The 22,740-nt window shown below is 42.8% G+C and overlaps 1 protein-coding gene across 4 annotated transcripts in view; it reads right to left on the minus strand.

Annotated features, from left to right (window-relative positions):
• LOC130211636 (RNA-binding protein with multiple splicing-like) overlaps window positions 1-14,593 on the minus strand; it is a 33,254-nt gene extending 18,661 nt beyond the window's left edge. Inside the window, exons 1-3 of one of the 4 annotated variants that reach the window (XM_056442511.1) lie at window positions 14,142-14,593; window positions 1,928-2,005; window positions 1,252-1,290 (exon numbers count right to left, since the gene is read on the minus strand). In XM_056442511.1, the coding sequence (XP_056298486.1) occupies window positions 1,252-1,290; window positions 1,928-2,005; window positions 14,142-14,204 (180 nt within the window). In that variant the 5' untranslated portion in view covers window positions 14,205-14,593. The remainder of the gene's footprint in view (window positions 1-1,251; window positions 1,291-1,927; window positions 2,006-14,141) is intronic. The other 3 variants (XM_056442510.1, XM_056442509.1, XM_056442508.1) reach the window with 3 other exon arrangements.
• Window positions 14,594-22,740: the final 8,147 nt, after the last annotated feature.

Here is a 22,740-nt window from a genome sequence, read left to right on the forward strand (position 1 = left end):
ATTCTACTCAACTGTAAATTATTTTACAGTGAATAATTTGAGTAAATTCATGCGCAAGAACAGTTGATGTGGTGACGTCACAAGACCAGAAAGACCGTCCTGCGTCCTCGAGAGTCTGGACTCCCAAAACCAGACTCCAAAGACCAGACTCCAAAAGAACACGAGTCTGTACTCAGTGTTCTTGGAATTGATAAACGGCTGAAGTCAAAAAGCTGTCGAGGCTAACTTCTGCTAACGGTGAGCTGAGCGAGTCAACTTCAGCGTCATGTGCCAGGCAGAAATAGTAGAGCACAACACACCAGGTGCATTTCACTCCTGTGACCAATCATGCTTTAGACAGAGGTTCGGACCGCCCAGCTCATTTGAATATACGGACACGTAAATGTCACACATAAATAAATGAAGAAATACGTGTGGACACATAAATAGAGAAATAAATAAATGAAGAAATACAGAAATGCAGAAATATATTTATTTAATGATGTCTTGTTGATTTATAACTTATATTTATTCATTCCTGTATTTATTTATTTATTTATACATTTATTTATTTATTTATACATTTATTTATTTATTTATACATTTATTTAAGCATTTATTTATTCATTTATACATTTATTTAAGCATTTATTTATTTATTCTTGTATTTATTCATGCATTCATTTATTTATTTATTTATTTATACTTAAGTCATTTTAAGTCCTCCATAAGTATGGAGGACTCAAAATGACTTAAGTATAAATAGTAAGTACACTGACATGAAGCTAATTGACTTAACTTGATGCGGACACCTGTCAGCAGAGCTCATTTCCAGTCCTGCGCCCCTAGAGGTAAAACCTAACCCTCAGTGCTCTTGTCAAAACACTCGCTTCGACACCTCAAAATTATTTTCCTGTTTCCCTTCCCATCCCCGCACATCTCACCAGAGTTCACCGTCCGTAACTAAAAGCATACTATCCGACTGCCAAAGGCAAGTTGGTGCAACACTTTTCCCCTTCTCTCCCTTTAAATAAGCTCCCCCGCCCCCCAATTCCAGGTCCTCCCTGACAAAGGGTGTTAATCTGTCATGGTCCACAAGACGAAAACACAGAGAAGGGAAAAAAACAGGACAAAGGAAAAGTAAAAGAATTGAAGGTGTAGATGACCATGAAATTGAGTAATGCAAACAGTAACCGCTTGATGAGAGACTGACTGGTGGTTTCATTCAATACGGAGTTTCTTTGGAAACACAGCCCTCGTCTTGGAGCATACCTGTTTCGAAGTGAGTTTGATCAAGGAGCCTTCATAGCCCTGAAACAAACAAAGAGCATGTCAGAAAGGAAGAACAAAGACAACAACATGGTTATGTAAACACATATTCTGTGTATATTTGTTTGCACCGCAGTGTCACCACTGACTAGATACCTTGTGTTACGAGTCAGGTAGACCTTGTGAAGACCAAATGGACCACATGTTGCTTCTTACCTGATAAATCAAGATTTACTGCTCACGGTAAAACACATGTACTCAGAGTACATACCGTGGGCATTATCCTGAGATAGTGGAGAGATTAGACGTGCTGCAGTTGTGCCATTATTCACTTTAACTGCAGCTTGTCGACGGTACATCTACATGCAGTCACTAGGTACTAAACTCTAGGACTCTTAGTGCCTCCGACAACGTGAAGTTTCTGAGGTGCAGCAAATAGCTTTGTTTTTGTATCGCAGGCAGCGAGCCATTTTTCCATGAGACTCACGCACAAGTAAGCTTCCTACAGATCGAGATGTGATTGAACCTCGGCTATAGCAACACAGGCACTTGAACCTCGCGGGAGAGTTTTTCCATTGCCGTTTATTTCATCAGCGTTAATGGAGCTCTCATTGACTGGTGGAAAGAAAAGCTGCTAAGAATAGCTGCAGCCCATCCATTTAAAAACATACAAACATACCTTAAATGGTCTGAACAGCAGATAGAGCTCCCGCGGCTTAATATCCAGGGGTAGCCCGCTGACGAATAGCGTTCGGACCTGAGGAAGACAAGAAAGAGTTCATGTAATTTTCATTAACCTCCATGAGTTATAAATAGCTACCTTGAATACAGTACCTGACAGTAACAGATGAGGTAATGAGGAAAAGGACACATAACTAGTTATCTCACTTAAAGACAGACTTTTCAAAAACTAAAAAGGGTGTCTTTCATCTCGGCAAACACAAGCACACACTTCTTTTCTACAACACTTTGATTGTATTCTCCCGTGTGATCTGCGGCCTGCTGCTTTTTACGGCAATCCTCCCTCGCAGCTCGAGCCTCCGTTTTACATTTGAACTTTTCAACTTGCAACATGAGCTGGCCTTGCTGGGGAAAAACAATGTATATGCTCTCAGAGAGAGACTAATAATAAGTTGCTCTAATAAGTATAAGTGTGTTGATAAGAGAAGAACATGGATGCACTGTGATTGCTCTTCCAGGAATACAGGTAAGGTTTACGTTGGACAAAAGCAGCAAAAAAATACAAAAAAAACACATTTTAAACTTTATATTTTGCTGATAACCTCATAGTCAACCCTCAGAGATGAAAAACAAATAACAAAGCACGAATCATCTGTCGTACTTGTGCTAAGAAAAGGGATAAACTAGAAATATAGCCATGGAAACTACGGGGACAATGTAGGCTACAAGAGAACAACTGAATGAGCGTGCGCTAAAATGTAAAGAGGGCAGTTTAGCAACATTCATCTGAAGGCCTGCCACTCAAATGTCCAACAGAACTGTCCAATTCTGTATATTTATTTTGTAATATTTTTAAAAACTGCAACAATAAATGTCCATTCAAAATGAAGCTGCAGCCAGTTAGCTTATAGCTTAGCTTGAATACTGGACACGGGGAAACAGCTAGCTTGACTTTGTCCGAAGGTAACAAGCACCTTTACAAAGATCCCCACTATTCAATCTTTGTTTGATCTGCAAACAGAAATGTAACAACACTGTTAAATAGCCCCATCAGCCATGTCTAAAAAGGTGTGTGTGAACAGCAGTAGCATATGCTCACGGTACCGTTAGCAACATTTAGTGAACCCAGACATTGAGGCACGACAAGACACAGACGGTACGACGTCCAGTCACGGCTCAAATGCAGCTCTGGTTACATTTGAGGCAAATAAAATGTACGTGCACTTTAAGTATTTCTAACAATAAGCTACAACAGTTGTCTTCTAATAACACAAAAGCTCTCTCCAGCTTTAAAAAAACAATGAACATTTGTTCCAGTGAAGTGGTCGTAAGATAACTGGGGCAGACATTACATCATTTTAGACAGTTTTATTAAATAAACAGGCACTAATCACACCTCATACATGGAATTATCACCTAATTGAAGTTGGCTTGGTACAAGTAAATAATTGCTTTCGTGCACATCAAAATGGAACAATAGACTGCGAGCATCAGACCTCCAACAGCTCCACCCTACACACGCCCACATCAATCATGTGACAGTGGATTTCAATGTGTAATTTAATTATTTATTTAATATTCTGATTCTATTTAAGGGCGAATTTAGGATAAACCCGTAGGTATGCAATTACACAGAGTAGATTCATAGCTCCCACATTCATTAGATAGTAGGTTCACAACTCCGGGGACAAAGGAACTGCTGAACTAACACTACACCTCATTCCCTCATGTCACCTGATACGCACCACTGATGCCAAAGGCAGAGCAACACACAAACAAAGGAGCTTAGCAACCGGGGGAGCAATAGCTGGCGAGTGCCAAACTGGCCATCATGCCAAAATATCTCACCTCGGCAACTTTCTCACCTTCGCTCTTATCTTATCTTATCCGAGTCGAGCTGAACCCTGAAGGGCTGTCACTGGGCTCTGTCTCAGGCAGGTCTGTTTAAATAAACTCTTTCAGAGGGTCTCCTTATATGGAGTTACATCGGACCGAAGAGCCAGAACAGGATGGTATCAGTCAGACACGAGCAAGAGCAGTTGCTGACAGCAGTTAGGAAAGATAATTCTAATAGCGTGGCGGTAAAGAGTGCAGTGGAAACAGAAGGCGTGACGAGACAATCCCCCAAAGATGTTTTTCGGAGGAGACCATCACTTTGCACAGAAAGGCATCGAAACTGTAGGTTTTAAATGGTTATTGAGGAATTGAAGATGCACATGACCACAACATTACACATAAGTAACAACTCCTGTCACACTTTTAAGTAAATATACTGGCCCTGACTTTTCAAGTAATATTACAGCATTTCCTCAAATTGTGCCTTCAACAGAAGGTTGGACAACATCTTCAGAACATCTCCTCATCTAACTCTCGTTCGCCAAGTTATCTGAGATTCCTTCTTTGATTTGAACTCCTATCTTCGGTCATGAGGCCAACGGAAACTTGAGAGCTCGATATGCCGCACGAGTTCAGACAGACACACGCAACAGTGACTCCTCTGCACACAGAACAATGAGACATTCTTGTCGGTGTCAAACCTCTTCCCTGACGTCAGCTGTTGTGATATACGATCGGTTGGCCGTGTGTCCGGTGAGGAGTTGAATAATTCACAGACATATGTGTCACCGGCTCTCTCCCACACACATCTGCTGCTGATTATCAGTCTTTATTTACGTTACTTTGACGTGAGCTCCAAAAAGGCCTTGTAAACACTTCGCCACCAGGCGAAGGTAAAACACCACATTTTTCTCATGATGGAGTGAACTGAAGGTCAAGTCAAGGGTCGAGCACATTCGTAAAAAGCGAAGACCTCTCCGTTTTATTGGCTTTTAGAAGCATTGTTTTATTAGATCCTCGTGAGTCACATACCTACATTTCCATAGTGCTGAGTGGCCTGGTATGGGCCTTTGAATCATTGACCATTTATGGCGTGCTCACACACCAGCACGAAGGCAGGCTCCGATCAAAGACAGCAGCCTCTACCTACCACAAGCCAGCTGAGTACTTCACAGCCGGCGTACCAGTGCAGTTCCCTGGCAACGCCTCCGCCGAGTACAGCAGAGTTTGGAGCCCCAGGGCAAAAACATCACATCCTATTAAGGCCACTTCTGCAGCAAGTCCCATGGGATCAATGCACCTCTAATCAGTGAGTCTTGACTCCACAAGCTCCGGATGAGGTCACCACCTTATTGATACTCTATCATCGCTCCTTGAAGCTTTGCTGCTGCCACCCGAAGGCTGGAGGAGGGGCGTGGGCTCTGTGAGGCACTATCTTGAAGGATAACTATGGTTTATCAAAACTTTTGTTTTAGTTTACTTCTGCGTGCTGCGATAACATTGTACTCACAAGCTCTGGGAAGTGTTACGATTATTTGTTATCGTCAATTATTCATCTTAATAATTTTCTCAACTAATCCTTTTGCCAATAAAATGTCAGAAAATCATGAAGAATTACATCGTTATTTCAGAGCCCAAAATGATCATAGCTAGTTTTTATCCATCCAAAACCCTAACATATTTAGTTTACTACTGTATATGACTGAAAACCACACAGTCCCATCGGAGAAACTGGAACCAGAGAATGGTTTGTGTTGTCGCTGTCGAATATTCTTTGTAAATTAACTAATCGAATAATACATTTTGCACGATGACATTAGAAGTTGGAGCATGGTTTTCCAAACCACTCCATTTGGAAGTCAAACAAAAGTACAAGAACAGTAGGTCAGATTAGTAGCAAGCAGTCGGTCATAATTATTCACCTCCAAATACATCTGGCTAGCCGGGAAGGTTTTTAGAGAAAACCTGTCTGACCGTCTAACGGCTTGTTTGAATTTATTTTGTGAATATACTACTACCATCAAAAGGAATGGTGGCTATATATTATATGAAGTAATATAATGACAAAAGAGGATTTTAGTTCAATGATTTTAGTTTTTTCCATGCTCAACTTTTAAAAAAATACAACGCTTACGTCGGTTCCAACCAAACCGCCTTTCTCCTGTCAAATGTAATGAAGCTTCAAGGCAACATTTACTCAATAACTGACTGGAAAACCATTCAAATATGATAAGTCTAATGAAATGGCCTCACAGCGAATGTATGTGTTGTTTCTATTCAGCTTGCGTCGTGGACTTGGAACACGTGTCACACCTACAGCCTCATTACACAGTGTGACTTTCTCAGATATTCGCTCCGACTTTAATTGAGTGCTTTTTTGACCGTTCGTTCTGGCTGAAATGAGGGACACGACCTTGGTGCGATGTGAGATGATTACAATGTGTTTCTTTCTCCCTCTCTTTTTTCACATTTGTGTGTGTGTGTGTGTGTGTGTGTGTGTGTGCGTGTGTTTGACAACCAAGTTAATAGATACAGGTCCTTCGAGCCAGATGTGGCAGGACATGGCTCTGACCTTGAAGCTTATAAAAAGAGGGTACAGTAGCCTATTGTAGATGTGAGTGTGTGCGTGCCACGAAGCTGTGATTACCTGCATATGAAATCAAAGCTCAGATAAAATATTTCAAATCCTCACTAGTTGCTTTCAAATCCCTGCACGAGTCTCTCCCTCGCTGTGACCGAGCCAAAATCAAAGTCTACCCACAAGCCTGTGTGCCAAAGGGCGAGTTGAGCTCTTGCATCAGTTGAGTGCCTCCTTATTAAAAATAGGCGAACTGACAGACTCCCACTCGTTGGCTAACCAAGCTGTCACTGCTCTGTGTTGACACCATCATCCTCACTTTTCACTTTGTCTTCTGTGTCGGAGAATGTGAAGAGTGACAGACTGCAGGCCCGAGAGGTGTCACCGGACCATAAATGGATGACTCCGTTTGTCCATTAATCACCGGGGTTCAACGGGTCAAGTTTCGCATTCGGGGTTCAGAGGGCACGGGTTAGGCTCGGGTTATTGTGGAGGTCGGGGGTCAACTGTGAGGTTGAGCACTCTGCAACGCCACAAGTGAACTCTGAGAGTAGAGTCTCTCTCTCTCTCTCTCTCTCACAAGTGCTTTTGACCAACAATTACAGCTCAGTGAGGGCCTGTAGATGTTCCCACAGGTTCCTTTAAAGGATATTTAAAATAAATGACCTAGGAAAAGCCAGTAAGCGCCCGCTTTACTGCAATTTTCCTGCCCTTGCTCTTTTCTTCCCCTCTCCATTACAGTTCCCCTGATTTTAAATCTAACCTGGAAAAGAACACTCCTGTGTCTTAATGACATATGTGCTCTTTCTTTCGTATCAACCATTTTTTTTACCTCGGCGGAAAAAAAGGCCCACAGGTGTCGTATGACTGTGGAAGAAAGAAGAGACCCTTCATAGATTATAAGGCACACATTAGTTTGACTCCCCGGATGACAGCTTCTTCATCGCTCTCATCTCCGTAAATGGACTTCACATTCCAAAGCACTCATTAACGCAAAATAATCGGCCAACTCAGAGTCTGCCTTTCCTGGACTCCCTTTGTTGCCGCCTGCCCAAGTGGTCATCTTTAAACTGTTTGGTTTTGGGGTTGGCTGGACAGAGGGTAAAGAGTGAAGACAAAAACAAGAGTAGAGACTCAGCCTGTGTCTTCATAAGGAAACATAAGCCCACTGACAATGTGATGGTGCAGCTGTTCCTTTGTTTATCATCGACAGCACTTAAAGATTATAAAGTATTGCATTTTCATTCCGTTTATCTTTTCTTTTTGGGGAGTCGTATGAATGAATTGTCAACACAAATGTCTTTCACAAGTTTTAAAAAAGCCCAACATGGCCAACTAGTATTCCAAACCCAATGAAATAAAACAGAAAATACTCACAGGAGCAAAGACCAGCAAATGTTCAGTATTTTTGATAATGTGGCAAATTATGATCGGTCAACATAGATGGTTTTCAAGATGTGTTCTGTCTGTCTATAGTTTAAAACATATATTTAAATTTTATCAGACAATCTGCCTCGTACTAATGAAACAGCGAGCCAATGTTTGCTGACCTTTTATCTACTAGCACAGCATTTAACACATATTTGCCACAAATGGGCACCGTTACGCAGAAGTTACAGAGTCCTGCTTTGAAGGTTACTTGAAAGCAGTTCTTCAGCTAAGTAGTTATTTATTGTCGATTAATGAGTAGATTATTTTCTTGATTAATTGATCAGTTGTTCGGGCCAATGAAATGGTGGAATATGTAAATCAGTGTTTCCCAAAGTCCAAGATGTTATACATTGGTTAAGAAGAAGAAGAAAAAGTCTTCTTTTCCTGGAATAGCATATCATTAAAGCCGTCAATGGACTTCATCGGACATAATTAGAGCGTTTTATGAACTAATCCTTGGAGGCCTATCGACCAACTTTTACTTGTTTTGATTTTCCCATCGTTTCGAGCTAATCTTGAGCAGTTTGACCTTCCTCAGTCGGTCAGACAAGTTTCTCCTTGTTGCCGTTCTGCCCGTCTCACTCTTGTCTTAAGGGTTCTTCCCATGAGCATAAAAAGTCCTACTGTTCAGAGATCTCAGGCTCATGCTTTCAACGTATGGAGTCATAAGGGATAAGGAGTTTGTCTACTAAGACTAAGCTGGGCGGGCGAGAGAGAGAGAGAGAGAGAGAGAGCAGGATAAAAAAGAAGGGAGTGGTAGGAAAGGGGAGAAGAAGAGTGGCAAATTATAAACAGTACCAGGGTGGAGGGAAAGAGGGAGGAAATTGCTAGAGAACAAGATAAAGAGAGGGAAGAAAAAGGGTGGGACGGGCGAGGGGAAAGGGGGAAGGAAACGGAGGGGAAGGGAGATAAAAGTGTAAAAATGGAAGAAGGAGATGGGGGAGGACGGATGGAGTGGGTGCATGGAGAAAAGACATGAGATGAATGAGAGAAGTGTTGTCTGGAAAGGAGTGCAGGAAAATAAAAAGGAGTGTGAAAGAGGGTTGAGAGAAGAGACACTGTTTAAGTATAGCTTGTGAGAAAGCAATATTAAAGTGGAGGTGACAGACCGAGCACATAAAGACAGTATGACAAAGCAAGATGGCCGACGCTGTCCAGGCACAAACTCACACCGGTGTCGGATTTCATTAATTACAAAGGAAACTCAAAAGTTGACAACTAAGGCTTTTGAATGAAAGCAGCACCATAAAGGAGGCGTCACTCCTAACTCCCGGTCAGTTTTGATCATTTATCTATATATATTTATAGCTGCATATATATATATATATATATATATATATATATATATATATAGAAAAATAGAGTACAATTCTTCATCTCTCTGTTTTTTTCTTTTTGTCTCACATCAGTTCAGCAGGATCCTTCGCCAGCCGCTCCTGACGCTAAGCCTTGTTGTTGTCTTTTCAAATACCTCTTGTCGCACAGCTGACAAATGGCTGAGATAAGATGACAAATCCCCTCGCGCTTTATAAATAAACTCCGATCAGACGGGCAAATGGAGCGAGGTTTGAACGGTTTGTGTGAGCCTGTTTCTACTGGGCATTTTAAATTATATTCCTTGGTATATCTATTTTTGTAATTTGACTTTATCGTCTTAACCTGCGTTAAATCTCTGCTCGTATCGTTTCTCAACGATACCTGACATCATTGCATGTTTCCCCCCATCGCCCTATCATGGCCACTTTCCCCTCCGAGCGACCCTCCGATAACGTTTCATGTCACGGAGCGTTAACATATCTGCGTGCCCTTTTCGTAGATGCGTGTGTGTGCACTTGCACGGACCACACACACACACACACACACATGCCCACGCCGACGCGCGACAGCCGTGGCCTCCCTCCGCTTCGCCGTTGCTTCTCCAGCAGCGCAGTTCTCCCCACTTACGTCACTTCATGGAAAAGGTCACGCTGGCCACATGAGCTGCTATTTGAAGAGAACCCGGTGGATACCCGGAGCAGGCCAAGCACAATCCAATTACACCCCAGGGAGATCCAGCGCATTTGCTGATCTCTGCTTGAGTGATATTTGGTTTCTCTTTGGATGCTTGTAAAGATCCACTTACATGTTTATGGTCGCCCCCAACTAGAATCAAACTTCTGCTGCGTTGGACTGTTACATCCACGACAGACGCTCGACTCTGTGCTCGCTCATTTGTCAAAAATCAGGTGCGGTTTGACAGTGGACCTCCGAGGCTGGGCAGGTCTTAAATAAACACCAGTCAGCTTGAGGGGAAGAGACAGAAAGGAAGTCGAAGGTCAAGCTTCATCGGGCGACTTGGTTAAATCAGATACTCACGACCTGTACTTCACCTTGTACTCCAATCCATTAACAATTAACTGGTCTAACAATAATCAGGAAACAAATCAATGATTGTTTTCAGAAGTGAACTGTTAAACAATTAAAATGATGAACTGATAGATAAAATGTACGGCTGCAACTAATGAAAAGTTAATTCATAGTTGATCAACCGGACAATTATATGGGAACCCATAAGCCAAAGATTTTCAGTTTGACTCCTTCTTGTATAATCATGAATATACTTCCAAACATCCAAAAGAAAGCTTCATTAAAGCATGCGCAAGTGTTGTGTGAAACCATCTCACTTCAATTCAAATCTCCTCTGAAGAGCCCTGCGGGTCTCTTGTCCATACAAGGCCTGGAAACCACAGCTGCTGGAAACATATCTTTGATGTTCCCCACGCGAGAGACAGTGCGTCACCTCGACCACATCAGTGGCCGTCGAGTGCCACCGTACGTGAAAGCATCCAGAACGCCTGATAGTGAAGCTTTATCAAAACCGACTCGCGAGATTAGACTCCGCTGGGGCCGAACCTCGTCTGCAACGAGACCATGTTTGGTGAGCACTGGTCCGCAGAAGATAAACATGAAGCATCGTGGAGCTTCGGCGTACGCTGATGATGGCGCGTGAGCTTGAGCAGTGAAGTAGGCGTGAGGAGGCGAGCTCGGCGTTTTTACTGGTGCGAATCAGTGATCCATTGAGTCACATACTACACTGTAAAAGGTCGCTGTTGTTCAGCATGTGAGAGTCATACCAGCGGGGCTGTGAAACGTTATCTCTCATAAGATCAGTTTATGGTTACTTTAGTGTTGTTCAGCACAAAGACGTGTGGCTTCTTTAAATTCGATGCAAACTCGGTGAGTGTTTCTTCACCGAAGATCGTGATTGGAGAAGTGCTCGAAGAATTTGACATTGAAAATGTCAAATGAGTCACTTAATCATCCATAAAGCAGCTTCCATTGTACATTGTTCATTCAGCTCGGCTCCTTTGACCAGAATGACTAAACTCTTATGTTCATAAATCATGAATGCAAAGTCACACTCGGAAACTAGTCACAATATTCTTAGATTTGTGTGCGTGTGTGTGTGTGTAAATAAGCACACCTGCCTGCAGGTGTTTGGTTGCACGTCTGTGCGGTACAGTATCTGCCCAAAACGTGCTGCTTCTCAGCATGCACCACACATCATTACACAGAAGATAAAGCGCTGCTGTCCAACCGTACGTTAATTCAACCGAGTAAATTTAAGTTGCCGCTCGTCTGGACGGCTTCCAAACATTTCTACAACCATTAGACTCCTCGGGCATCACTCTCTGTCTTCCCGTCTGCCTTTTACACAATGCAAGGGACGCCTCCCGTCTGGTTGTCCTGCACGTGGACATCACAGCAATTCAAGTCCACATATTTATTTATTTATATTCATGTGGTGCTCGAGAAACTAATGATTATTTCACAAATATTCTTGTCAGATTATTGTCAAATATTCTGCTATGTCTTTTTAAGATTGCTCAAGCAACTGTTTGGTCTAACACGTCAGAAAATGCTAAACGGATTATGAAACTGTTATTAATGGTCGATCGACTATTCAATTCATGGGCCAATTGCTTCAGCTCAAAATCAAATCTGTTAAAAAAAAGAAGCTAAAATATCAAATGTTTTGTCATCTTTGGTTAAAGTGATGAGGAACCTTCCCTCCTCTGCTTGAAGCAGAGATGTTGGGATGTGTTGTGCTGAAACAAACCAAACATCTGTCATTTGTGACGTCGTTTATGAGGCAAAATGCAGATCCAAGCTTCTAAAATGTGAAGATTTGCTGTTTTTCTCTGTTTTGTATGACCTTCAACTGAACCTCTTGCACTTTGCAGTATTTTATTGAGGACTTGCGACCCCCATATTTATAGAATAACATGTTATTCAATTCACTGACAATCTACAAGTTTATTTCTTCATCTATGTTGACTTTAACCATGAGTTGCAGCCCTACAGTCAAATGCTGGTTCACACAGTACGCAGCCTCTGAAATACCTCGGCTGCAGCACCGTACTGAGTACATAAGGTCACAAGGTGAATAAACTGAAACTCTCCATTAGGTTTCCAAGAAGTCTCTGGTCCATACCTCATCTGGGTGGTGCTACAGTATCTCCCTGCATCCATAGTAACCTCAACAGTGGACCAAATATGGTATTCCATCAGGCTGTGTGTGTTCGGCTATTCAGTTACTAAGTGACGAACCGTACCCGGGGCCTTAATCAAATTTCTCCGAGAGAAATATCAGATATAATCCGATATACTTTTCTTACATACTTGGTTGTGGATGCGTGGAGCTCTGAAATAGTCTGTCGTCTGGATAGAGATGTTCCGCGCAAAAGAAAAAATCACCCCATGCAAAGAGCCCTACGACAAATTATTTACCGAAAAGGAGACTTCATGGATCCACATTGTGCAATGTGTACAAAAGGAAGGGAGAAAGAGACTGGGAGGGGGTGGTGGGGGGGATGCATCTCCGACAGGGACTAAGTGGATTAACTCACATATTTCTGGATTTATTTTATGTTCTTTCCACAAACAATATCACTCTGGTGTCTGAAGCTGTAATTAAGTCCTATTGACTTAATTAACCCTAACCCTAACCCTAACCCAGACTCTCTTGCAGTGAGTCTGGGTTACTAAGAGTTATTGCGTACGTGTTGCAGCAGCAGTTGCTTGAACTTAAATTGCTCCCTCAGCTTCAGTGAAAACTAATTCGCTCCCTGGCACTGAATTCCCTTCACTATTGCTTTTCAGTGTTGGGTGAAGTCTGGCTTCATGGAACAGAAACAGTCCGGCCAGCTCTTATGTCTGTTGTAATATCATTATCTACAATACAGTTCGGAACAAAATTATTACTATACAGGACTGTCTCAGAAAATTAGAATATTGTGATAAAGTTCTTTATTTTCTGTAATGCAATTAAAAAAACAAAAATGTCATGCATTCTGGATTCATTACAAATCAACTGAAATATTGCAAGCCTTTTATTCTTTTAATATTGCTGATTATGGCTTACAGCTTAAGAAAACTCTAAAATCCTATCTCATAAAATTTTAATATTTCCTCAGACCAAGTAAAAAAAGATTTATAACAGCTGCGTGTTTGTCAAGTCTCAGGAAACGCTTGCAGGTGTTTGAGTTAATTAGACAATTCAAGTGATTTGTTTAATACCCTACTAGTATACTTTTTCATGATATTCTAATATTTAGAGATAGGATATTTGAGTTTTCTTAAGCTGTAAGCCATAATCAGCAATAAATCAGAATAAAAGGCTTGCAATATTTCAGTTGATTTGTAATGAATCCAGAATGCATGACATTTTTGTTTTTTTAATTGCATTACAGAAAATAAAGAACTTCATCACAATATTCTAATTTTCTGAGACAGTCCTGTATATATATATATAGGTTTCTTCCCTTTTTTCCCCTGAAGGGTTATTTGGGAGTTTTTCCTCATCCGATGTGAGGTTTTGGGACAGGGATGTCTATGTGTACAGATTGTAAAGCACTCTGAGACAAATTTGTAATTTGTGAAAATGGGCTATACAAATAAACTGAATTGAATATATATATATATATTAGTATAAGTCCTTGTGTCTCACTTGTACCTGCCACAGTCTGAGGGAGGTTGCACACATTTAAAAAGAAATACAAATATGCCATATATCTAATAAAAATATATTTTTTTAAAGAAAAGAAAAAAAGCAAGAGGGATAAACAAAGAGCAACATGACGCCCTCCTTTTGTGATATTAAAATGTTGCGGCTGCACCACGCAGTGGGTCTCATGATGCAACGGCAACTTTTCAGAGGTAAACAAATAAATAAACGAGACCGTCTTTCTACCCGTCAGACATATAGAGGAGCATCACCGGGACAACGAAGAGAGCGCATTCACATTGATGGCGATGTCTGTGTGTGTCACGGACCGACGTGTTCGCGTGAGGCGGCAGGTGGAGGTGCTCGCGCGCGGGTACTTACCTCCTCTTCGTGGTTGGTGAATTCACTCTGCTCCGTTTCTTTCTCGGGTTTGTTGTTATTCATTCTGAGTCGGACTCTCTTCCCACTTTCACTTGGACTGTCTGGTCTCTTCTTCTTTCTTCCCCCGGTCCGCTTCTCTTCCTCTTCTTCCTCTCCTTTCTCTTCTCCGGGACCCAGCTTTACAGACGACAGTCCGCGCGCGGCCGCTGTCCTCACTGACCCGAGCTCCCACACGAGTTCCGTGGCATCAATGATGAGCAAGGATTTGGTTGTTGTTGGTGGTGTTGTTGTTGTTGTTGTTGTTGTTGTTGTTTTTATTGTTGTAATTGTTGTAAAATAGGGTGAAAAGTCTGTTTCTGCGCAGTCGGATATTCCTCAGGCTTCCTGGAAGAGTTCTCCGGAGGTTCTTGTTGCTCCTGTTCTCCAAATGACAACACGGGAAGTGTTCAGCGGACCGCGCCGCAGGCAAACTTCACTCCCCATCCCCGCGTGAGGGAGGGAGGGAGCGAGGGAAGGGAGGAGGGAAGGAGGGAGGGGTTTAGGGTGGGGTTAGGGTGGGATGCACCGTCTGCTGGGCTCCGCCGAGCTTCATCATTGAGACACGGTGTTGTCTACCGTGTGTGAAATGCACATTTCATTAATTGTGTTATTATTAGAAGACTGCTTTTAATATGTGTATCCTAGTTACGTGTATGTGGCCAGGATGTTATAAATAAGTCAAAACAAAAAGGCTGACCAGTCCCCAAAATAAAACATTGTGAGAAATAACTGGTGTGGGCATAGTTTATAGTTAACCCTGTATATTTTTTATAATTTTGTTCACTTTAAGGTTCAGAAATACTTTGAGTCTGAATTCTTCTCCAACTTTATTACTTTTAGTCATGACCAAACCGTCAATATAGGCCCCTTAAAAACACTTAGTATATAAACATCCTGAAATATTGGGAATTAAAGACATTTTTTATTATTATTGTTGAACTTCAAGTTCCCCCAGGCTGCTATTACTCCACAACTTCCCAGGAAAGAGGCCAAGTCTGTGGTCCTGGGGCAGCGGTTACTTCATATATTTTGATGTTTTGTTGTTATGCCTAATACTGTTGTATCTCTTTTTATTTATTGTATTTTTAACATCTGTGTGTGGCTGGCCAGGCATTGCACATGGAAGGCTTAACCTACAATATGTCTTCCCTTTGCTTCGGGTCCTTGTCTTTATACATGAGCCTAGGAGGAAAAAAACATAAAGTACTTAAGATATATTATGAGGTTAGAGCACCACCTTTAACAAGATAGTTAAACTTGTAACTTGTTGACTGTTAAACTTTAACCTTCAAGCTGCATGACATCCTATCAGTTCAGCTCATAAATCTGGCGTCACGAGACGTCTTGTGTCCCTGCACACTCGGGACTAGTGTCTGTCTCCTTCCCTTGTGTCAATCCCTCGACATGTAGCCCTCAGCATAATTCATCATTCATGCACGGAGCAGTAGACAATTATCAACTGACTGTTTTTTTTTTTTTTTTTTTGTCACTTAAATTAGTTTTCGTTAAGACATATTAACATGAAATAAATACAAAAATGTCAGACGTAAACATACAAATATATATATATGTATACTGTATATTTACATATACACATATATATATACATATATATACATTCACATACATACATACATACATACACATATACACATAAATACATATAGACACACATACATACGGGGGGTATGTATGTGACAGAAAACACAGAAAACAGAAAAAAGAAAAGCTACCCCGGCACCCCCTTAATTATCTTTTACCTGTAAATTTGTATACACCCCCTTGCAGGCACGTGCACAGACATTTTGGGGGGCAGGTGCTCAAACCAAAAAAAAGGGCACCCAATGCCAAAAAAAAATTCTGACAGAGTTGAAGCATAAGCATCAATACACTGATGGAGCTGTCCTCGACCTGCGTTTCCTCTGGCAGCATCAGACAGCTAGCTTACATTTTCTTTATGAATAAAGATGAATTATTATATAGCAACAACAGTACAAGCGTTCTGATTGGCTAATGGGTCATCATGCCAGCCACGTATTGCCCTCCTCGCTGGTCTGATACGGATCTGTATTGCCCTCTGACTTCATTTTCAAAATGAGCGATATTGATAGACATCAACAGCCAAGAGCAGTGGTCCTCAAACTAAGGCCCGCGGGCCGGATACGGCCCGCCTCCACATTTGGCCCGGCCCTCTGAACAAGAGAGGCCGTATGATTTTTTTTCAGTCTGGCCACGCAAATCCTAGACTAGCCCCTGTTGAATAGAACGGAATAAGAACTCTCTCTCTCTCTCTCTCTCTCTCTCTCTCTCTCTTTTCTCTTGAATTCTCTCTCTCTTCTCTCTCTCCCTCTCTCTATTCTCTAAACATAACTAACGTCAGTAAACAGCTGGACGAGGCTTTGAAATCACGGAGTTTTTGTTTGTTTATTTTTTTAGGAAACGACGGACCAGTTGTGACGTCATGTTTTCAGCAGCGCTAATGTTGTGGTTGATTTATCACAAAACAACGTCAACACCGTCATGACCTGTGTGTCTGGTGCTGCGGGTCAGAGAAGGAGGTGCACCCGTTTAGTGGCGCGAGGAGCACTGTGCGGAGGAGGAAGTGGAGGAGGGAGCGCCGTGGAGCGGGTCTAGGCGAAATTCTCACAAGAACTCAAATAAATGCCCCGTCGGATATTAAAACACATTTGGAGGGACTTGATGACAGAAAGAGTAACGTTTATTCTTAAATACGGATGAATACAAAAAATGTGTCTCCAGCAAAAAGGGCCCTTTACTCATCCAGGGCAAAGGGGCTGGTGCTTGAGCACCAGTAGGGCTCTATCTGTGCACGTGCCTGCCCCCTTGCATCTATATTTGCATTTTCCTGAAAACACAAATCCGACCCCTGACAAACCTAATAAATCCCACGTGACGTTTTAGTTTGTCATTTCGAGGGCCCCTGAAAAGTTTTGTGGTTTCGAGCGCATACTTCTCCTCACACATCACCGCCTTACCCCGTCACTTAAGAGGTAAACGCTGGAGACAACACCTGTGCATTGCTCAAGTTTTTCTCCATAATGACAAGTAGCACTAATCCACTTTGTGGGCTCACTTAAGAATATTTCATTTATGTCCTGTGAGTGGGGAAACAGCCTGCAGCTATGACGTGATGTCTCAACAACAGTAGAGATGAGCAAACACAAGTTTACCGGCACACCTATTATTGTCTCCAGTGCCGGGTGCAAAACAGCCTTAAAAGCAGCCGATCAGGTGACAAGGCCTCCTTGACCCCTCCTTGACCCCCCCCCCCCCCCCGTTTCACAACATTTATTTTGAGCAACCGCCTTTCACTTTGTGTTTCTCCGCGATGAAAAGTTCAAGCGCTGACAGTAGCTCGACGGTGGAGACTTTAAATATATGTTGCGTGACATTTATTCCACGGGACAGACTCTCGCTTCTCTTGACAGCCGGTTGAGAAAACCAGGCGAGTCGTTTTTTTTGCTGAACTTGCACCTCAAAAGCAACAAAAGAGAGACAAGTCATCGCGGATCGGTCGTAGAGATTTCCGCTCTCTCCCCTCCCAGATCATGTCGATATCAATTACGCTGCGTCTGAAGCATACACAAAGGAGACATGGCAGCTTCTTTCATGCTGACGAGAGGCAGTTCGGCATGAGGAAAGGGGGAGGAGGGTCTCAGAGTCTTCCAAGCAGATACAAATGGAAATGTTCCCCCACGCTGCTCAACGCCCCTGTATCAAAGCTTCCTGCCGAGGTCTGGGGAGCAAGGAGGGGGAAGAGAGGTAGAGGAAGGAGGAGGAGAGGATAGGAGACGGCGAGGGGAGGGGGAGGAGGAGGAGATGTCCCAGCTGTGTTTGACAGCTCTCAGGGCTGAGCTGTGTGGTCTGATGCTCCCCCCTCCTTTAAAAACACACACAGACAGACATACACAGGGGGGGGGGGGCAGTCTGGTCTGGTCACAATGTCCTGGGTAACATGTCAGCGAGCTTTGGCACGGTCCAGCCTCACAAGACGATATCTTGGTGTTATCGAGAGACAGCTAGAGTTCCAGGAAGATGCAAAACAATCTCGTCCCCACATGGTTGACGAAGTTATTTCTTTTTTTTAAAGAATATGTTCATTTCACATTTCAAAGGAATAATGAAGCTCTTTTGGTGAATTTCCTCTTTGATTTAGAAGATGTGTCACATGTCTGCACGCTAAATATGAAGTCACACAGCCAATTGGCGTAGCTTAGCAGAAGAGAGGCTAGCCTCTCTCCAGAAGTAAAAACAAACCAGAGAAACACTTTTAAAGATCACAAAGTAACACATTGTAATAACAGATGACCTCACCTTTTTTTGGGACGTCTTTTAGGCTATCGAGTGAACACTTTCAGATTGTTGTCATATCAAAGATAGTCCTCATCTCTGAGGCCTTTTCTCATCCATTAATGTCTTGTCCTGCACATATAATAAGAAATCACCGTTTATTTAAAGTTAGTTAGTTTATATTTGCTCAATGTGGTATATTGTTTGTTTATTATGTACACTTATTGTTCAGATAAGTTGTGGTAGGTGGATACTGTTGTTGTTTTTGAACTTAGACAGACTTGCTGTCTTTATGCTACACTAAGATAAATGGCTGCTGTTTGTAGATCCAGATTTGAAAGATATGACAAATCAATCTTCTCATCTAACCCCCAGCAAGAAAGCAAATAAGCAAATCTCCCAAAATGTCAAACTGTTGCTTTAAGAGATCTTTTGAAGCCCAGATGACAAACATTTCAATATATTGCAAGAGCCTCTGCTGAAGATTGAGACACAAATCAGATTATCCAATATTGTCTTCTGGATCACTGACTCATAGCTGAAAGGCCACCTCAATATGAGCGCCAAAGAAAGAATCTACCGTGACACGACGCCGAAGTATTGACCAGCGGTGAATCCCTGACGAACCCCGTGGTTCCTGCAAGCTGCTCGGTCTCTGTCACGTGACTTTAAAGATGCCTCGCCCCCCCCCCCCCCCCCATCCACTGCTTCTCTTGCATTCCTGCAACTCGGCATCAAAGCAAAGTCCTCGTCTCTTCACAGTTACCAACTTCTTCCAAAACAACCACACAAAAAAAGAACAAGAGATGGAGAACAATGTTGCAATCCTATCCCTGTGGACCTGACGGCTGCTCTGGTTTTGGCCGAGCAGCACACCTCACTCTGATGTGGGGTGAGTGGCTCCGAGCCAGGCCATTCCATTCCTTTGACTTACTGAAACAAAATGTTCCTCCCTTGTGCTTAGTGGCCCTTGATCCTCCTCTAAGATCACCAATGAGCAATTTGTGGTCATCCTGACCCACTCTAATTGGCCATGAAGGGCTCGGTGCTTTGTTTGAGTTTAATCTTTTTCAGTAGCTTCCTCACAGCCGTCGCTCTTTTTACTCAACCTGTGTGTAACATAAAGATTAAATGTGCTGGTTTTACGGTTGTTCTTAACTGCCTGGGTTGTTCTTCTCTTTTCTTTCCATCCTCTCAAGTGATGCCGTTACAGTCGCCCCAGACGTCAAGTGGATTTTGATATATTTTTACTGAACCCATTGACCTGCTGGTGGCTCTCGAGGGAAGGTCAGGGGATCGTCAAAGATGTTAAGATTCATCCTCTGGGTAAGATGAATGTCTTTATAACATATATTAATTCATCCAATAGTGCCAAGGTATTGACTGTTTAAAAAAAAAAGGCAATCATTTCAGTAGGCTTCATCTTCTGGGGACTCTGAATGTCATTTTCATGGTTACATTTATTAAATTGATGGGCAAACATTTCCGTCCCTCGCGCCACAATCTTGATTAAAGCAAACCAGAAATATTCATTTAGTTGAGTTTGAAAAGTTTCCCTGAAAAAGGTTAGCTTCATATTTCATAAAGGCCATGAAGTCCAAATTAATGAGACAGGTGTTTCTGGAATACATGTTCATTTGAGCAAAGTCTTTTTCAAGAGCTCTCGTGATGAACTGGGTCGCATCGCTGAGTGCTGAGGTAGAACATGGGCTTATCCTCGTGAGCGCGGCCGGACTCCTCAGGTGCAGCCGAGTGTTAAATCTGACAAACCACGAGAAGGAAACCTGCTCTGAACAAAGAGCTCGAGTCTCCCGGCCACCTCTCTGCCTGCCGATATGAAAAGACCAGCAGCGGTTGTGTCAAAGCACCGAGAGACACAAAATAAGCCCAATTCTGTGTCATTAGACTGAAGACTATAAGCTGTCGTGGTTCAGCGGGCAGAGGAGGGGTTGAGTCGAGAGCAGAGACCACGCTATGTATGTCTCCGAGGCTTGAATTCCCAAATGTTGACACAGGTCTCTATAATGGGCTGTGATGTTCCCTTTGAATGCTGTTGAGTGGTCCTAAAATGTCTTAAAGCTTCCAAGGGAAGTGCATAAAGTTATATTGTCTCTTTTTTGTTGTGCAGTGGAACCAATAAAAGGTTCAACTAAAACCTTGACGTCTTTGTCTTTCTCCACCGCCTTTAATCTTTATTGAACAGCGTGTGTATGTAAAACATAATGAAGGGTTGCTTTCAGTGAATTTACAATCTTCTAAGCGTCAATTCTAGTGTAGTATCTGAATACTTCCTCCACAACTATGCTCACAAACAGAAATGTGACCTTCATGGTGGATCGGAGGATCATTATGATTCATACTCTAGGGAATAAAGATATCTATATAACTTTGAATAATAACTCATCGAACAGTTGCTGTGATATTTCAGTCTGGACCAAAGGGGGTGCATCAACTGACCAACATTGCCATCCACGGAGTCATGCCGCGACCGTGGCTCTAAAGGCATGACATCCTGTGTATCAGGGTCCCCTGTTGTGATGGAATTTATTATTTCTGTAGGATTGCAATGGAAATCGCTGTGGTCTATAGGTCACATTTCACTTTTTAAAGGTGGAGTGGACCTGGAAGCAACGGTCAGCTGTCAGAAAGCCTTTATCATCTCAAGCCAAGCGGTGACCATGACTGACTGCGGTGGACTACACCCAGACTGGAAACACAGACCATAACAGGAGAACAAAGAGTACTGTAAGAGCAGATGCTCCTTTTTCCCTTTTTTTAATATATATAGTCTTCGTTCGATATGTTTGAAGGTGGAGAAATGTTTACTTGTGTTTCACTTTTTACAGCAACTTCCTCAGTGCTGTATTACAGAATGACATCTCATGCCTCTCTCTTTGTTTATGATAAGATTGTATTGGCTCTCCGGGGAACGCTGCATATTGTAGCAAAGGCCAAATATTGGGTTGACATAATCCTCTGAAAAGAAAAGCAAATACCACTGCGATGTACAAAAGTACACGAGTGAAAGCTGGCCGGCTAATTCAGTTTCACAACAGTACAGTAAGGGAGAGGTATAAATAACCGCGTCCAGAAATAGAACAACATATGAACTTCCTCTCAGATTCCTGCCGTGGTTTGCCGTCATCAGAGCCATCGTGCCTCTCTGAAAACCCACGGCGGATTAAAAGGCCACCATTGCCACCCAGGAGGCCCTTGTCACTCTGCACATCCGCGCAACTGTGCCCAGCATCTGTCTTCCTCGTTACGTTAAAGTAAACTGACGCGTTGGCAACACCCCAAAATAAAAGAACCCGTTAGTAGTGGGGAAGGGTGGGTGGGGGGGGGGGGAACGGAGGAAGTGAGAACGGAAAGGAGCCTCGACGTGGCCCCGGCTGCACTACACTGCTGAAATAATTAGCCCCTGGTTGATGTGGACTCCTCGTGGGACTCCCCCGTGACATGTCCAAATGAGTACTGGCAGCGTGCGACAGCAGCTGTGTGCCTCCTACAGGGAGCCGCTGCACTGGGCCCAGTGAGCCCCACACAGCCCTTCAACTCTGAGCACCGAGGCCTTGAACTTGTTTTACAGCTGCGAGAGTTTGAAGGAAACAACTGTAAAATATGACATCAGAACTTGTTAATGCCGGGTGCGAACGGCAGTGATCTGCTACTGCCTATTGCACACACACATACATACATACTTCTATCCGCACCCAGATCCATGAGGCTGTGGCACAGATGGGAGCACCAACCCAAGGGGCTCAGGGATGAGGGGCGGGGGGGGGGGTCACCAGGCATTATTTAGCACCAGCTGCAGTAGAAATGCAAGTTGCAACCGCACCCATTGTCAGTTACAATAATAAACCAGCTTCTGCTTGGAATTCCCAATCTGGCAACCCCTGGTGGGAGAGCACAGGACTGGCAAACACCGACTCCAAGATGGTGACGACCGCACCCAAAGTCATCTTTAAACACATCATGATGCAACTTTTAAATGGTGAATCCTCTTGCTGTCAACAAGCACGTTATTTGTAATGTGCATTTGTCGGCTGTAAACTAGAATTTAGGAATATTTTCAGCACGGAATAGTTAATAAAGACACATTTGTCTACCATTATTAATAGATGCTATTTTAATTGGATATTTTTGTATCGTCTGCTGAAACAAAGCCTTCAGAGCAGCCAGTACAGAGGGCAAACACACAGCTGCTCAATAGTCCCTCCTTGTGGTAAACAAATAAAACCAACAC

This window comes from Pseudoliparis swirei, chromosome 21 (assembly GCF_029220125.1).
Source record: "Pseudoliparis swirei isolate HS2019 ecotype Mariana Trench chromosome 21, NWPU_hadal_v1, whole genome shotgun sequence".
Lineage (NCBI taxonomy): Eukaryota > Metazoa > Chordata > Actinopteri > Perciformes > Liparidae > Pseudoliparis > Pseudoliparis swirei.